The 16,900-nt window shown below is 44.5% G+C and overlaps 1 protein-coding gene across 1 annotated transcript in view; it reads left to right on the top strand.

Moving 5' to 3' along the window:
- The first annotated feature begins 304 nt into the window (after positions 1 to 304).
- LOC115509222 (solute carrier family 23 member 1-like) overlaps positions 305 to 16,900 on the top strand; it is a 48,579-nt gene continuing 31,983 nt past the window's right edge. Inside the window, 3 exon segments of the mRNA XM_030308503.1 lie at positions 305 to 519; positions 2,890 to 3,036; positions 12,762 to 12,922. Of these exon segments, the coding sequence (XP_030164363.1) occupies positions 478 to 519; positions 2,890 to 3,036; positions 12,762 to 12,922 (350 nt within the window). The 5' untranslated portion in view covers positions 305 to 477.

The following is a 16,900-nucleotide window of genomic DNA, read 5'->3' as shown; positions in this document are numbered from 1 at the left end:
TTGAACTTATCTTTTCAAATGCTCTCCATTCCGGTTCAACTAGTCACCAAGAACCAACATTCAAAAACTGCAAAGCCGTTGTGTTCAGCCCAGAGCCTCACCCTCACCACCCCCCCCCCCCGCCCCCGCCTCCTAGAATCAGACTTCCAGAAAATGTGGTCATGCCGCTCCCCGAAAGGCCGTGCCCGGTTTGTCTCCTGTAGTGCCATAGAGGATCATTAACTTCTCTGCACTTACTCAAACTTAATTATGAAACATTGGCTGCACTTGAATGCACCTTGATCTCCTGTGGCGATTGGAGGGGGCAGGAGGGAAAGTCTGGAAGCCCCACCCTGCCCGGAGCCGGCCCAGGATCCCGGTCTTTCTCCCTCCCTTGCTATTTTGGCGAGCAGCGAGACGTTAATCTCTTCCAACTGGAGCAGCTTCACTCTGTTTTCATCCCGAGAGGAGGCCAAAAGGAGCCGACCCCAGGTTGCCATGACCTCTGCCATCACCAGCTGTGAGCCTTCGCAAGCCTTGGTGAGTGCCCCAAAAAGAGAGGGGACAAGCTAAGGGGGCGGGGCAGAAAGGAAGAAGGACGCCTGGAGGGGGTGTCCAGGGGGAGTCCCAGTGTCCTCAATCATTACGCCGCCTGCCCAGGACGGTGGCTCACGTCCTAGACCAGAGTTTAGATTACTAGACAGGTGTGCCGCTCCCAGCCTGGCCGTCGTGCGGCAAAGATTCCTGCCTGAGGGCTAAACTCTGTGAATAAACTCGAAAGCCACGAGGAGGAGGTGGAGGAGGTTTTACTTTTATTCACGGGTTGGTCTCTGCTGGATCTAAGTTTTTTTGTTTTTTCGAGGTTTCTCAGTGTTACAAGTTCTTTGGACAGAAGGACTTTCTGCAACAAAGCAAGGGAAAGAGAGAGGTCAGCAGAGAGAGAGAACTAATATTTACCAAACAACCGATACGCCCCCCCCCCCCCCCCCCGCCGGCATTTAACGTGCTTTATTTTCTTCCTTCCGAGCCAATGATGCAGGCGCTTCTGTTCCCAGGTGAGGAACCCGAGGCCCAGAGAAGCAGAGAGAAGCCTCCGGAGGCTTCTCTGGCAGGGCCTCGAGCCCTGACCCCACCACCCTTCTGACCGATTTTTGACCACCTAAAAATAACAGGGTGAACCCAGTGGAGACGCTCTGACCTCGCCAGTGGCCACCACAGGCGGAGAGAGCCCCTCTGTGCCCCGCTAGGGCTGCAGCCCAGGGTGCCTGTGGGACGGGTGTCCCCCGTGAACCTCGGCTGGGCTCTGAGAGCTGCCAGACCCCTGCCCGCCGCTGCTCAGCCTTCTGGGGAAGAGGCCCTGGCCGTCTCTTCTGGAAAATCATGGGAGGCACCTGAGAGAACTCTCTTCGTTTCTCTTCAGAGTTCTTTCTGCCTCTACGTCAGGCAAACAAAACAAACACCTTGGGAAAGAAATCGAAGACTCCCACATTTTGGCTTCCTGGAGGCTCTCTGGGGAGCGGCCGGTCTGGGCATGTACCCACCCCTCTCTTCGGTGACCTGTCTTCCCTTCCTTATCAGCACCCATTTTTCTAGGATGTTTTTGGTTTCACATTGCAGGTTGCTCGGCTAGAAACTTCTAGGCATGTTAACAGGGAGAAGACAGCTTCCCGACCCTGAAAGCTTGTGGCCCCGCTAGGGAAGGCAGGGTGCACAGGAATGTTTCTAGAACTAGAGAGAAAATGGTACATTATGTAACAGAGAGGTGCAGCGCGCTGGGAGTTCCCGGGAGAAAAAATCATATGGGTGGAGGAGGTCGGGAGACGTGGAGGGGAGGAGGCATAGAGCTCTTGCCATCAGGGAGTGGGTAGGAGAAGCAGGGGCTCAAGTTGGGGGCACAGGGTAAGCTAAGGCACTGATGCAGGATAACGGAGGCCACATTCGGAGACACCTGGACAGCCCCATTGGTCGGAGCCGCGGAAATCGGGAGTGTTAGGAAACACACCTGGAGGGCCAGGTGGGGGAACGGAAGCTGTGGGGGGTATGAGTGGAGCAAGGGATCCATCTGCCCCCCTCCCACCCCCCCGGGGACTCCGCCTCCGGCTCTTGCTGTCCCTGCACCGGAGTCCCGGCAGCTGCAGGGAGGTGGCATTGCACTCTCTCACATTTGCACGTTCCGTCCGTTCATTGGGTCTATACTGAACACGAGCGCTGGCTGCTCTCGAAGCGGGGACGCCACAGAAGGGTAAGGCACAGTTGGTGCATTCTAGGAGCTCACAGCCCAGCAGAAGGGATGGATCAGGTAACTGACTGTTACAGAAACAGGCTGAGATGAGAGCTTCGGCAGATGTAAACACAGCACCTAGGAGGGCAGCGACACCATTCGGGGTCAGGATCCCCATTTCCCTGTCTGGGAGGGAAATCTGCCCATTTTCTGACCTTGGGGTTGAACCCCACCTCTCCTCCACAAAGCTGCTTCTCTGCCGGGGCTTCAGGCAACGCGCCCGCTTCCCTCGCGTGGTCCCAGACTTCACATGCAGGCCCTACTGAAGATGTATAATGTAGAAAATCACTGGTCTTTTGAGTCTGGACCTAGAAATCCCAAGCAGGCCCGCCGTTATCGCTGTCCCAGTGCTTCCTGCAGGCCGTCCAGCTCTCCACTTGAAATCGGGAAGTCCATTGATTCCTCCTAAAATGCCCTGATGTGGGGCACCTGGGTGGCTCGGGCAGTTAGGCATCCGACTCTTGATTTGGGCTCAGGTCATGATCTCATGGTTGTGAGATCGAGCCCCATGTCGGGCTCTGTGCTGACATGAAGCCTGCTTAAGATCCTCCCTCCCTCCCTCCTTCCCTATCTCTCTCTCTCTCTCTCTAAAAAAAAAATGCCTTTCTGTGCCCTTCTCATGTTCCCAGCAGAGAGAAGACGATGTGCTCAACTGTCACACTGAGGGCCCAAACAGGAAGAAGGGGGGGCAGTCCAGGAGCCCCAGCAGCAACAACCTGGTCTATAGCATCTTGGAGGTCCCACCATGGTATCTCTGCATCCTCATGGGAATCCAGGTAACGCCACCCAGCAGGCACTGCGTCCGAAGAGGCTCTGCCTCCAAAGCGACATCAGTACACGCCCCGGTCAAATCAGTCAAGATCCACAACTTCAGGCGCTGGTGTCCTTGTCTCCCATGCAGGTGACCTCCAGGGGAACCCAGAGCTCCTCGGGTCTCTTTCTCTCAGGTGTTGGGGATGGGGGTGAGGAATTAGGGGAAGATTCTCCCTCGTGCTAAGCTGAGAGGTCCCATCAAGGACGCTGTGTCATTTTTTTCTTCAAGATACCAATTTCAGTTTATTTCGTTTGCAACAGCTAAAAAATTGATAACAAATGCTTGGCGAATTTGGGGAAACCGGTACTCTCAAACCCTTCCATTGGAATATTATTTGATGCAGCCTTTCTGGATGACAATCCGGTGTAGATCATATACCCTTTAACCCAGTCCTCAGTGCTGAAGAATTTCTCGGGATATATTGGCAGGACTTGCTAAGATAAATGCAAAGATGTTCTCGTAGCATTATTGGTAATAGTAACTTCACACCACACAACAAACAAATAAACAAAACCCTAGAAACAATGCCAAAATATCCTTCAAAAAGACGGGTTAACAAATTGTGACACATCTTAGCAAATGACTTTTTACGCAGAGAAGAGAAAAGAGAAAGATATATATTTATCTTGCAGTTAGAGAATGTGCCCCAATATATAGTAAGTGAAAAAATCTAAGTACTGTGTATAGAGTGTTAGTGTGTGTGTGTGTGTGTGTGTGTGTGTGTGTGTGAAAACAAAGAGGTGGAAAGACAGAAATAAGTATATGCAGTGATTTGGGGGGTTTGAAGGACTCATAAGAAACTCATAAAGGGATTTAGCTTTGGGAAGAAGAGCTAGGAAAGGGGAGGTGGCTTTCCCCTGTCACCTTTTATTTTGTAGCTTTTTGTGACATGGATGTGTCTCTTTAATTTTACAAACTGTTCAATATGGAATATTAGAGATGGGTTACACTTCTTTACATATTTATGCTTTTCTACAAAATAAGAAAAGTAAATACCATACTGTTTTAAAAACAAATCATTATGAGCCAATGAAATAGATAATATAGATAATGTAGATCTATATTCCCTGACTCAGAAAACTGTAAGGAATTTAAGAAAGCCAAAAGGCTGCCGTCCAGTTTCCCTAACACCATTCGTTGAAGAGACTGTCTTTTTCCCATTGGATGGTCTTTCCAGCTTTGTCAAAGATTAATTGATCATATAGTTGTGGGTCCAGTTTCTGGATTTTCAATTCTGTTCTATTGATCTGTGTGTCTGTTTTTGTGCCAGTACCATACTGTTTTGATCACTACAACTTTGCAACATAACATGAAGTCTGGAATTGTGATGCCTCCAGCTTTGCTTTGCTTTTTCAAAATTGCTTTGGTTATTTGGGGGGGGGGGTGTCTTTTGTGGTTCCTTGCAAATTTTAGGATTGTTTGTTCTAGTTCTGTGAAAATGCTATTGCTATTTTGATGGGGATCTCGCTGAATGTTTAGAGTGCTTTGGGTGGCACGGACAGTTTAACAAATGCCTGTTCTTCCAGTCCATGAGCATGGAACGTCTTTCATTCCTTTGTGTCATAATCAGTTTCTTTCAGCAGTGTTTATAGTTTCCAGGGTACAGTTCTTTCACCTCTTTGGTTAGATTTATTCCTAGGTATCTTATTACTTGGGTGCAATTGTAAATGGGATTGTCTTCTTAATTTCTCTTCTGCTCCTTCATTATTGGTGTATAGAAATGCAACAGATTCTGTACATTGGTTTTGTATCCTGTGACTTCACTGAATTCATATATCAATTCTAGCAGTTTTTTGATGGAGTCTTTCAGATTTCTTTATATAGTATCTGTCATCTGCAGATCGTGAAAGTTTTATCTCTTCCTTGCCAATTTGGATGCCTTTTATTTCTTTTGCTGTGGGATTGCTGAGGCTAGGCCTTCCAGCAGTATGTTGAATAAAACTGATGACAGTGGACATCCTTGTCTTGTTCCTGACCTTAGGGGGAGAGCTCTCCATTTTTTCCTCCATTGAGGTTGATATAGCTGTGGTTTTTCTTATGTGGCCTTTGTTATGTTGAGATATATATATATTGCCTCCAACCTACTTTGTTGAGGGTTTTTATCATGAATGGATGTTGTACTTTGTCAAATGCTTTTTCTGCATCTACTGAATGGTCATATAGTTCTTATCCTTTATTTTACTGATGCAATATATTGCATTGATTGATTTGAGAGTATTGAACCACCATTGCAGCCCAGGAATAAATCCCACTTTGAGCGTGCTGAATGATTTTTTAAATGTATTGTTGAATTTGGTTTCCTAGTATTTTATTGAAGATTTTTGCATCTATATTCATATTGGCCTGCAGTTCTCTTTTTTAGTGGTGTCTTTATCAGTTTTGGTGTCAGGATAATGCTGGCCTCATGGAATGAATTTGGAGGTTTTCCTTCCTTTTCTAATTTTGGAATAGTTAAAGAATAACAGCTATTAACTCCTCTTTTATGTTTGATGGCATTTACCTGTGAAGCCATCTGGCCCTAGACTTGTTTGTTGGAAGTTTTTTGGTTACTAATTCAATCTCTTTTCTGGTTATCAGCCTGTTCAAATTTTCTATTTCTTCCCAGTTTCAGTTTGGTATTTTGTATGTTTCTAGGAATCTATCCATTTCTTCCAGGTTGTCCAATTTGTTGGCACATAGTTTTTCATAATATTCTGTTACAATTATTTGTATTTCTGTAATGTTGGCTGTTATTTCTCCTCTCTCATCTGTGATTTTATTTATTTGAGACCTTTCTCTTTTCTTTTTGATCAACCTGGCCTGAAGTTTATCAATTTTATTGATTTTTTTCAAAGAACCAGCTGCTGGTTTCATTGATCTTTTCTATTGTTTTTTGTTTTTGTTTTTGTTTTTTAGTTTATCATTTATTTCTGCTCTAATCTTTATTATTACCCTTTTCCTGCTGGTTTTAGGTTTTGTTTGTTGTTCTTTTTCTAGCTCCTTTAGAGGTTAGTTTAGGTTATCCATTTGAGATTTTTCTTGCTACGTAAGGTAGGCTTGTATTGCTATATACTTCCCTCTTAGAACCGTTTTTGCTGAATCCCAAAGGTTTTGGATTGTTGTTTTCATTTTCATTTGTTTCTTTTATTTCCTGGTTGTCCCATTCACTGTTTAGTAGCATGTTATTTAACTTCCATGTATTTGTGATCTTTCCAGATTTTTTCTTGTGGTTGACTTCTAGTTTCATAGCATTGTGATCAGAAAACATGAATAGTAAGACTTGGATCTTCTTGAATTTGAGGCGTGCTGTGTGGGCTGATATCTGATCTATTCTGGAAAATGTTCTGTGTGCACTTGAAAAAATGTATATTCTGCTGTTTTAGGATGGAATGTTCTGAATACATCTGTTAAATCCATCTGTTCCAGTGTGTCATTGAAAGCCATTGTTTTCTTGTGGATTTTTGGTTTAGATGATCGTGTTTATTGATATAAGTGGGGTGTAAAAGTCCCTTACTATTATTGTATAATTATTGATTAGTTCCTTTATATTTGCTATTAACTGTTTTATTTATTTGGGGAGTTTCTATGTTGGGTGCATAAATATTTACAATTGTTGCAACTCCTTGTTGGATTGTCCCCTTTATTATTATATAGTGTCCTTCTTTGTGTCTTGCTACAGTCTTTGTTTTAAAGTCGATTTTGTCTGAAATAAGTATTGATACTCTGAGTTTCTTTTGACATCCATTTGCATGATAGCTATTTCTCCATCCCCTCACTTTCAATCTGCAAGTGTCTTTAGGTCTAAAATGAGTCTCTTATAGGCAACATATAGATGGGTCTTGTTTTTTAATTCATTCTGTTGCCCTAGGCCTTTTGATTGAACTATTTAGTCCATTTGCATTCAAAGTAATTTTTTTTTAATTTTATAATGTTTGTTTGTTTGTTTATATTTTTTATTTTTAATTTACATCCAAGTTATTAGCGTATAGTGCAATAATGATTTCAGTAGTAGATTCCAGTGATTCATCCCCTGTGTATAACACCCAGTGTTCATCCCAACAAGTGTCCTCCTTAATGCCCCGTACCCATTTAGCCCATCCCCCACCGACAACCCCTCCAGCCACCCTGTTTGTTCTCTATATTTAAGAGTCTCTTATGTTTTATCCCCTTTTCTGTTTTTGTATTATTTTTGCTTCCCTTCCCTTATGTTCATCTGTTTATATCTTAATTCCACATATGAGTGAAGTCACATGCTATTTGTCTTTCTCTGCCTGACTAATTTGGCTTAGCATAATACCCTCTAGTTCCATCCACATGGTTGCAAATAACAAGCTTTCATTCTTTTTGATTGCCAAGTAATACTCCATTGGCTATATATACCACATCTTCTTTATCCATTCATCTGTCGATGGACATTTGGATTCTTTTCACATTTTCACTATTGTCGATAGTGCTGCTATAAACATTGGGGTGTATGTGCCCCTTCGAAACAGTGGCATGTATCCCTAGGATAAATACCTCGTAGTGCAATTGCTGGGTCATAGGGTAGTTCTATTTTTAATTTTTTGAATAACCTCCATACTGTTTTTCCAGAGTGGTTGCACCAGTTTGCATTCCCACCAGCAGTGCCAAAGAAATCCTCTTCTCTGCATCCTCGCCAACACGGTGTTGCCTGAGTTGTTCATGTTAGCCATTCGGACTGGTGTGAGGTGGTATCTCATTGTGGTTTTGATTTGCGTTTCCCTGATGATGAATGATGTTGAGCATTTTTGTCATGTGTCGGTTGGCTATCTGGATGTCTTCTTTGGAGAAGTGTCTATTCTGTCTTTTGCCCATTTCTTCACTGGATTATTTATTTTTTAGGTGTTGAATTTCATAAGTTCTTTACAGATTTTGGATACTAACGCTTTATCTGATATGTCCTTTGCAATATCTTCTCCCATTCTGTCAGTTGCCTTTTAGTTTGCTGATTGTTTGCTTCGCTGTGCAGAAGCTTCAAAGTAATTATTGATACATATGTGTTTATTGACATTTTATCACTTGTTTTGTGGTTGTTTCTGAAAGTTTTCTCTGATCCTTTCTTGTCTTTCTCTCTGTCATCTTTTGCTGATTTTCTTTAGTGGTATATTTGACTTATTTCTCTTTATTCTTTTCATGTTTATTATAGGCTTTGATATATGGTTGCCATTAGGTTTGTATATAACTTCTGCATAGCAGTCTCTATTAAATTGATAGTTAGAGTTTGAACCCATTCTTTTCTCCTCTCCTCTCCCACATTTTAAGTGTATGTTATTATACTTTATATTTTTGTGGGTGGGAGTTCCTTAACTGATTTTTTACAGAAATATTCATTTTTACTGCTTTTGTGTTTCCTACCTTTATACTGTCACTTTTGATCTCTCCTTTCCACTCAGAGAGTCTCCTTTAATAGTTCTTGCAGGGCTGGTTTAGTGATTACAAACTCCTTTAGTTTTTGTTTGTCTGGGAAACTTTTTATCTCTCCTTCTATTCTGAATGATAGCCTTGCTGGACAGAGTATTCTGGGCTTCAGATTTTTCCCATTCAGCACTTTAAATATATCATGCCACTTCCTTCTGGTTTGCAAAATTTCTGTTGAAAAATCTCCTGCTAGCCTTATGGGTTTTCCCTTGTAAGTTAATGACTTCTTTTTGCTGCTTCGTCTTGCTGCTTTTAAGATATTTCCTTTATCACTATATTTTGCAAGTTTAATTACAATATGTCCTTGGTGTGGGGTCTGCTTTTGTTGATTTTGTTGGGAGTTCTCTGTGCCTCCTGGATCTGGATATCTGTTTCCTTCCTCAGATTAGGAAAGTTTTCAGCTCTTATTTCTTCAAATAAATTTTCTGCCCCCCTTTTCTCTCTCTTCTTCTTCTGGGACTCCTATAATACAAATGTTATTATGTTTGATGGAGTCACTGAGTTCCCTAAGTGTATTCTCATTTTGTGCATTTTTTTCCTCTCTTTTGTTCAGCTTGATTACTTTCCATTACTTTCTTCTAGGTTACTAACTTGTTACTCTGCTTCTGCCATCCTGTTATTCATTCCATCAAGCGTGTTTTTCATTTGGTTATCGAGCCCTTTATCTCTGCTGTGTTATTCCTTATCTCTGTGTTAAGGGCTCACTCCTGTCTTCCACTCTTTTTTTTTTTTTGTTAAGTCCGGTGAGTGTCCTTTGTGATCATTGCTTTAAATTCTCTATCAGGCAGGTTATTTATATTTGCTTATATTTCCATTTCTTTAGATCTCTGGCCATGGCCCTGTCCCGTTCTTTCATTTGGATAAATTTCTCTGTCTCCCCATTTTCTGCCCTCCCTGTGTCTGTTTCTTTGTGTCAAGAAAGTCAGCTATGACTTGTGCTATTAAAAGTAGTGACTTTATGACGAGGAGGTCCTGGAGTGCCCTGCAGTGCAGTGTCCCTGTTCACCAGAACCTGGCACTTCGGGAAAGTATCCTGTATGTGTTGCTTACACCCTGCTGTTGTATCTGAATCATCTTTCCTTTCAGTACAGTCGTCTGCATGGGCTCTCTGCCTGTTGTGGGCAGTAGTTCCTCTATGTGGTGTTAGTGGGACCCAGGCAGGCCGGCCCCGACGGGGCATACCTGCCAGGGAATTGGGGAACGGGGCAGTGGTGTTAGGAAAATTTGCATTGGGCCACTAGTCCTTTGCCAGATCCCCCAAAGCACTGAGGTGGTTGTTGGCTGGGGGCTGCATGTCAGGGCAACAAGGGGTGTGAGGCTGAGTTCTATGCATGTGGGAATGGGGCGGCGGGGGGGGGGGGGTGGTTTGGGGGGGCCTGTGACTGGGTGGGGCAAACACCACGGGGCGGGGCTTTAACAAAATTTGTCCTGGGCCCCGAGCTGAGGCTACAAGTGTCTGTGCAGCCCACCTCTGGCAGGTGGCTCTGTGTTCATGCTGGGGGGAGGGGGAGGGGGAGGAAAATGGCACCTGCCAGCTCTCTCTTTTTCAAAGTCCCCCGGCACACTCCAAAATCACTTTGAGCAGATCTGTCTCCTGTTTGCCCCAGAGGTTGTGTAAACTGCCATTTTTATATTGCCTCTCCATGCAGGCTGCTGGCTCTTTAAGGGCAGTGACCCGACTGTCACCTGCCTTTCCAGCTGGCCCAGTGCTGAGTCAGCTGACTTTTAAAGCTCCAGGCTCCAAGTCCCCCTGGTTTTACAAACTCACCGAATTCAGCCCCTCTGGCTTTTAAAGCCAAACGTTATAGGGATTAGTCTTCCCTGTGTGAGCTCCCTGGTGCGAGGGCCCATTTCTCTGCCCTGTATGTGTGCGCAGCTCTCTCCCTCCCATGGGCAGCCTCCCTCCACCTTTCTGACCTTCCTAAACTTTCAGATGCAGCTTCTCCGTATTTAGTCGTGGAGTTTGTTCTGCCAGTCTTTGGATCGATGTCTGGTTTATTGATGGTGGATGATACCTACTTGTAAGCGTGGGAGGGGGTGAGCTCCTCCTACTAAGCCATCTTCCCAAGTTCCAAGTCTCCTGCCCGTCTTTAAATCAGATGGTTTGGTTTTTGCTATTGAGCTCTATGAGTTCCTTTTTTGGATGAGTTAACATTTTTGGATGTTAACCCCCTTATCAGATAGATGGTTTGCAAACTGCAAATATTTTCTCCTATTCTTCAGATGCCTTTTTATTTTGCTGATGGTTCCTTTTGCTGCGCAGAAGCTTTTTAGTTTGATGTAGTCCCACTTGTTTATTTTTGCTTCTGTTGTTTGAGCTTTTGGTGTCATGGCTAATAATCTTTGTCCAGACCAATGTTAAGGAGCTTTTCCATTGTGTTTTCTTCCAGGAGTTTTACAGTTTCAGGCCTTATATTTAAGTCCTTCATCCATTTTTGAGTTACTTTTTGTGAATGGTGCAAGACAGGAGTCCATTTTCATTCTTCTGTATGTGGCTATCCAGATTTCACAATATCATTTATTGAAGAGACTGTCCTTTCCCCTTGAGCCTTTTTGGCTTGCTTGTCAAATATTAGTTGACCATATATGCATGGGGTTATTTCTGGGCTCTCAGTTCTGTTCTTCTGGTTTATTTGTCTTTTGTAACAGTGCCATACTGGGGCGCCTGGCTGGCTCAGTCAGTTAAGCATCTGACTTCGGCTCAAGTCATGATCTCACAGTCTGTGAGTTCAAGCCCCGCGTCGGGCTCTGTTCTGACAGCTCGGAGCCTGGAGCCTGTGTCAGGTTCTGTGCCTCCCTCTCTCTCTGCCCCTCCCCTGTTCATGCTCTGTCTCTGTCTCAAAAATAAATAAACATTAAAAAAAAATTTATGACAGTACCATACTGTTTTTTTGTGGGTTTTTTTTTTTTAAATAACGTTCCTCCAGTTTTCAAAAACTGCCATAAAATTTAGCAAAGAGGCTGCTTATTTATGTCGTTGACAAATGAAAATCTCGTATGTTTTTGTTATTTCATTTTTGTCTCACTTTTTAAACTAAGGAAAATATCAAAATATCAACCAGTTCTCAAGTACCATACTGTTTGATTACTATAGCTTTGTTATAAAAATTTGAAATGAGGGGGTTGCCTGAGTGGCTCAGTCGGTTGAGCATCTGACTCTTGATATCAGCTCAGGTCATGATCTCACAGTTTGTAAGTTCGAGCCCCGTGTCTAGCTCCACACTGAGCATAGAGCCTGCTTGGGATTCTCTCTCTTCCTCTCCCCTGCTTTCTCTCTCTCTCTCAAAATAAAGAAACTAAAAAGAAAAAAAACAAGTTTGAAATGAGGAATTAGGATGGCTCCAGCCTTGTTCTTCTTTTTAAGGATTACTTTACAAGGAGTAATCCTTACTTTTTAAGGATTACACACAAATTATGACATTGTTTTTTCTATTTCTGTGAGGAATGTCATTAAAATTTTGATACAAATTTCATTGAATCGATACATGGCTTTGGATAGTATGGAAATTTTAATAGCATTAATTCTTCCTCCTCCTGCTAATTTTCTGCTTAGTTTATTCTTCTTGTTCTAGTTCCTTGAGGTGTAAAGTCATTCGAGATTTTTCTTCTAGGTGTTTATCGCTATAAGCTCTTCAAACTGCTTTTGCCACATTGCATAAGTTTCGATATGTTGCGTTTCCATTTTTGTTTGTCTCAAGACATTTTTTGATTTCTTTTGATTTCTTCTTATTCCCGTTGGTTGTTCAGAAGGGTATTGCTTAATTTCCACAGATGTGTGAATTTTCCAGTTTTCCTCCTGTTTCATGCCATTCAGACCCATGGTATGATTTCATTCATGAAATTTGCTAAGACTTTTTGTGACTTGATATATGATCTATCTGGAGAATGTGTTCAGGGCTTCCTGCTCATTAGTCTTGCCCTCACCTTGTACCTTGTTTTAATTATGAGCCTCTTGCCTTCTTCTTATTCTTAAGGCCCCTTCCTTGGCTCCTGTTATGTCCTGCTATTTTGTGTCCCTGCCTTGGTTTCTCATGGAGGATATCGGTTCCCAGTGCCAGGGTTCTGCCCTTGAACCCCAGACCCTCTGGTTAGGTCCCTGTTAGTTGCTGTCTGGTCTTCCTACTTCCTACTGCTTCTCTGGATCTCTGCCTGTCACTCATGGTCCGGCTTGAGTAGCGCTCTTTCCTCTGGTGGAAGAATGGGAATGACGGTGGGATCAGGTAACCGTGGCATCTGCTTAACCGTCCACTCTCTCTGCTCCGCCAACAGCACTTCCTCACGGCCCTGGGGGGGCTCGTGTCAGTGCCACTCATCCTGGCCAAGGACCTGTGCCTGCAGCATGACCCCCTGACTCAGAGCTACCTCATCAGCACAATTTTCTTCGTCTCTGGCTTCTGCACTCTCCTGCAAGTGTTTTTGGGGTCAGGTAGGTAAAACTCTTTTCCCGGGATTCTGACTTTTACCTGCTGGGGTATCAGCAAGATTTGCTTGGCTTACAGCTGCAGAGGTGTTTAGGTAGACATGATGGAGGGAACATGGGACTGGGAATCAGAGCCTGGGTTCAGGTCCTGGCTCCAACACTTACTTTCCATATTAGCTAGGATTCTTGATGAAAGTCCCGTAAGTCCAGATTGGCTTAGGCAAAAAATTGTTCTTTATCGGTGTATAAGGTCAAGGGAAGAGAAAGGCAAGGTTACGCCATGCATCAGGAGCACATTGAACCAGGGGCTCAAGTGCCACTGGGACTTTTTCTTCTCCTCTTGTCTCTACAAAGGCCTGCCCCTGGTATTTGCGAGATGCAGGGCAAGGATACAAATGGAGCCCCACACGCTGCATGTCTGAAACCAAACTTACAAACTCTTAAATAAGATATGTTCTGGTCATTCTACCTGGAAGGCCAGGTTTGAAGTTAAAATTTTTTCACTGCTCTAAGTTCTGTTTTGGGACCTAGCCACATGGGGAGGGCCAACCCCCAGCCTGTGGCCTTCCCCCTTGTCTTCACATGTCAAGTTTTGCTCCAGATCGTAAATGTCCTTACACTCATGAATGTGGGCTGCATACCCACCCCCAACACATATGCACATGCACATACACACATACACCAGATTCTCCAAATAGCTGACGCTTGGCCACCCTCCATAGGCCTAGGGGTATGTACACCTGCATCATGGTCTGCCTTCAGCAGGGCAGACCTGGGGAAGAGGCCCAAGCAGGTTCTGGAAGAGGCTCAGGGCCATTTGGGCAGAGGAATTCTTGAGTCTCAAAGGGGAGAGGCACACAGACATGAGGTGGACAGAATCCCTTGGCCCCGCAGATGCCTGCCGGAGGAGGGAGAGTGGAGCCCCCTGGGACAGCAGGCTAAGTACAGGGGGCTCTCCTTTCCTCGTCTGGATGCAGGGCTGTCTCTTCCTCACACTGTCAGTGCCTGTGCTTCATTGTCACGGTCACGCTTCCCGCACAGGACCGGAGACAGGCTGCTGGCAGTCCTCACGCTTGTCTCCCAGAGCAGCTGAGGACTGCTCTGGCTGGCCTCGCATTTTAAAATTCCAGGGAAGAGCTCTGATGGGTGCGACTTAAGCCAGATGCCCAGCTCTCACCCATCAGGGCAACGCATATGGCAGCTCTCGTTCAGAAAAACTTCCTAAAGAGTCAGGGAAGGAGAGTTCTGTTCTGAACAGACGAGACAGCAGGGATTCGCTGAACTGTGTATGTGGTTTGGTACCCGGAAAACAAGGCCGATGATAGTATGGCCTCTTCTCCCTGACAGTAAGATTGAGATGAGCAAAATCGTTATAATCAGTGGAATCACCTTTATAAATAAATAAATAAATAAATAAATAAATAAATAAATAAAAACACCATCAAGTCCTTTATGTTCATATGTAGGTTGCAAAAATTAGCCTGAGTAAAATGGGGTTCTGTTGCTCTGGAGCTGGCCTGGACAAAATGGCGAAGCCTGGAAAATGTGTCTTCGGAACTTTTCCCTCCTCATTTCGACATCCTCTCTTCATATTCTCCACCACCACCCCCGCCCCAGCTTGTCTCCCAGAAAGAACTCTGCACCGTGGCTCCCTTCTAGGTTATCAGGAGGGATCAGGACATCCCTCTCTGCAGGTCGTCCAGACCTCTCCTGCTCACCCAGATCTGTTAGTCGTGGGCCTTCTTCCTCGATCATTTATTTTAACATCGAGTCCAAGGACATATCCAAGTTTTGTTCGGCCTGAAGGATGTCCAGTTTTCGGTGTCCCCTTTAAGAAGGACACAAAAGTACGAGTACAAAATCCTGCATGAGAGACAATATATTACATTGAAAAAAATCATGATAAATTACGACATTTTTTTTAAATTTTTTTAACGTTTATTTATTTTTGAGACAGAGACAGAGCATGAATGGGGGAGGGTCAGAGAGAGAGGGAGACACAGAATCCAAAACAAGCTCCAGGCTCTGAGCAGTCAGCACAGAGCCCGACGTGGGTCTCGAACTCACCGAACGTGAGATCATGACCTGAGCTGAAGTCGGACGCTTAGCCGACTGAGCCACCCAGGCGCCCCAAATTACAACATTTAAAAAGCAGATTAACACCACAAATGGCACAAATTCCAAGTTTTTCCATCTTTTTTTATTTTATTTTAAAGTTATTTATTTATTTATTTTGCGAGAGAAAGAGAGCACGAACAGGGAAGGGGTGGAGAGAGAGGGAGAAAGAGAGAAACCCAAGCAGGTTCCGCCCTGTCAGCGCAGAGCCTGACGTGGGGCTCGAACTCACAAACCGCGAGAAAAGACCTGAGCTGAATAACGGGAGTCAGATACTTAACCGGCTGAGCCACCCAGGAGCCCCTACTCCTTTCTTGTTGGATTGAAAGTGGTGTACTCTTTGATCGACATTTTCTGAAGAGAAGGAAAGATAATTCAGTCATTCCGCTTCCGTGGGTCGGTCCAAATTTGTTTGTTACTACTGCTAGTTAAGATGGTGGTCATCCTTTCACACAAAACTGTAACACCACTATAGATTTGTGCCCTACAAACACAGACATTCTCTTGTCCATGATTTCCATCAGAAATGTCTAAAATGCATGCTGCATTTAAAAGTGTAAGTGGTACACTATCAACTATATTCTTGATAGGAGAAAACTTCCATCTTGCCTGCATATCAGTGAGACTCACGTCTTCTCTGGCGATTTTACGTATCTGATGGTTTTCAGGTTTTCCACAGACTTGCTTCTGGCACCCTACATTTCAACCTTTGTTTCTCCTCCAACGCCCACGTACGTCAGGTGCCATAGGACACATTCATAACATAACGTGACCTCGGGTTTGTGCAACTTCACGAAGTAGAGTGAGCTGGCACAAGGGGAGGTAGGAGTATTGCGAGACCCAATCATGACCCTGAGGTGGCTAGCAGGAAATTAAATATACATGGGTGGGGATGCCTGGGCGGCTCAGTCGGTTGAGCGTCCGACTTCGCTCAGGTCACGATCTCGCGGTCCGTGGGTTCGAGCCCCGCGTCGGGCTCTGTGCTGACAGCTCGGAGCCTGGAGCCTGCTTCGGATTCTGTGTCTCCCTCGCTCTCTGCCCCTTCCCTGCTCATGCTCTGTCTCTCTCTGTCTCTCAAAAATGAAGAAACATTAAAAAAAATTAAAAAAAACAAACAAACAAACATGGGTGGTTTAGTGGTCTCAACCCACATAAATCTATCCTGCCACATTCAAACTAAATTGATCCTGACTCAGCTTCCCCTGGCCAAATCCTAAGAGTGCTTATGACCTTTCAAATGCCATCTGATGCAAGATTTAGAGTCCGTGAGGAGGCAGTGCAAAGAGGCAGTAGCTGGCCAAATGTGGCTGAAACCATTTACTTTTACAAAGTTGACAAAGGCCTATGGCTAGAGCACACGTTGCAGGACCCCCGGGACTTGAGAAGGAGCCCGGCAAGTGAGGGTCCCTTTACCCTAAATCTCCTTTTGACCTAATCTGTGCCAGGCCTGTGTCCCGCCCTGGCGTTGCGAAGGGAAATGGAAAACATTTCCTACAATGTGCTTCTGCTGACCTATATTGATAGAAGGTGACATGACAGGAAAAATTAATATCCATCTATTCAGTGTCAATTATCTGAATCAAACCACACAGGTATAGACGGATATGGGACTGGCCGGTTGTTTCCAGGATAGACTGACTGCAGACAACATTCAGAGGAGTATATTCACTGCTGGCATGGCCTTTTTGCCTGAATCAAATCAAAGGCACTTTCCAAAGTGCTTCCTTTGCAAGTCATTTCCAGGCGAGACGCCAAGGCTTAAGTTCTTGCAACCTCTATTGAGGAGTGGAGACCAGTGCCCACGGCTTTGGAGGGTTATTTCCCTGCTCTCTCTTCTTCTGTCACCATCTCGGTGAGCTAAGACTTCTTCCAA

Source organism: Lynx canadensis, chromosome A2 (assembly GCF_007474595.2).
Source record: "Lynx canadensis isolate LIC74 chromosome A2, mLynCan4.pri.v2, whole genome shotgun sequence".
Taxonomy (NCBI): Eukaryota; Metazoa; Chordata; class Mammalia; order Carnivora; family Felidae; genus Lynx; species Lynx canadensis.
The sequence above is the reverse complement of the archived record's forward strand: the minus strand, read 5'-3'. Positions and strand labels throughout refer to the sequence as shown.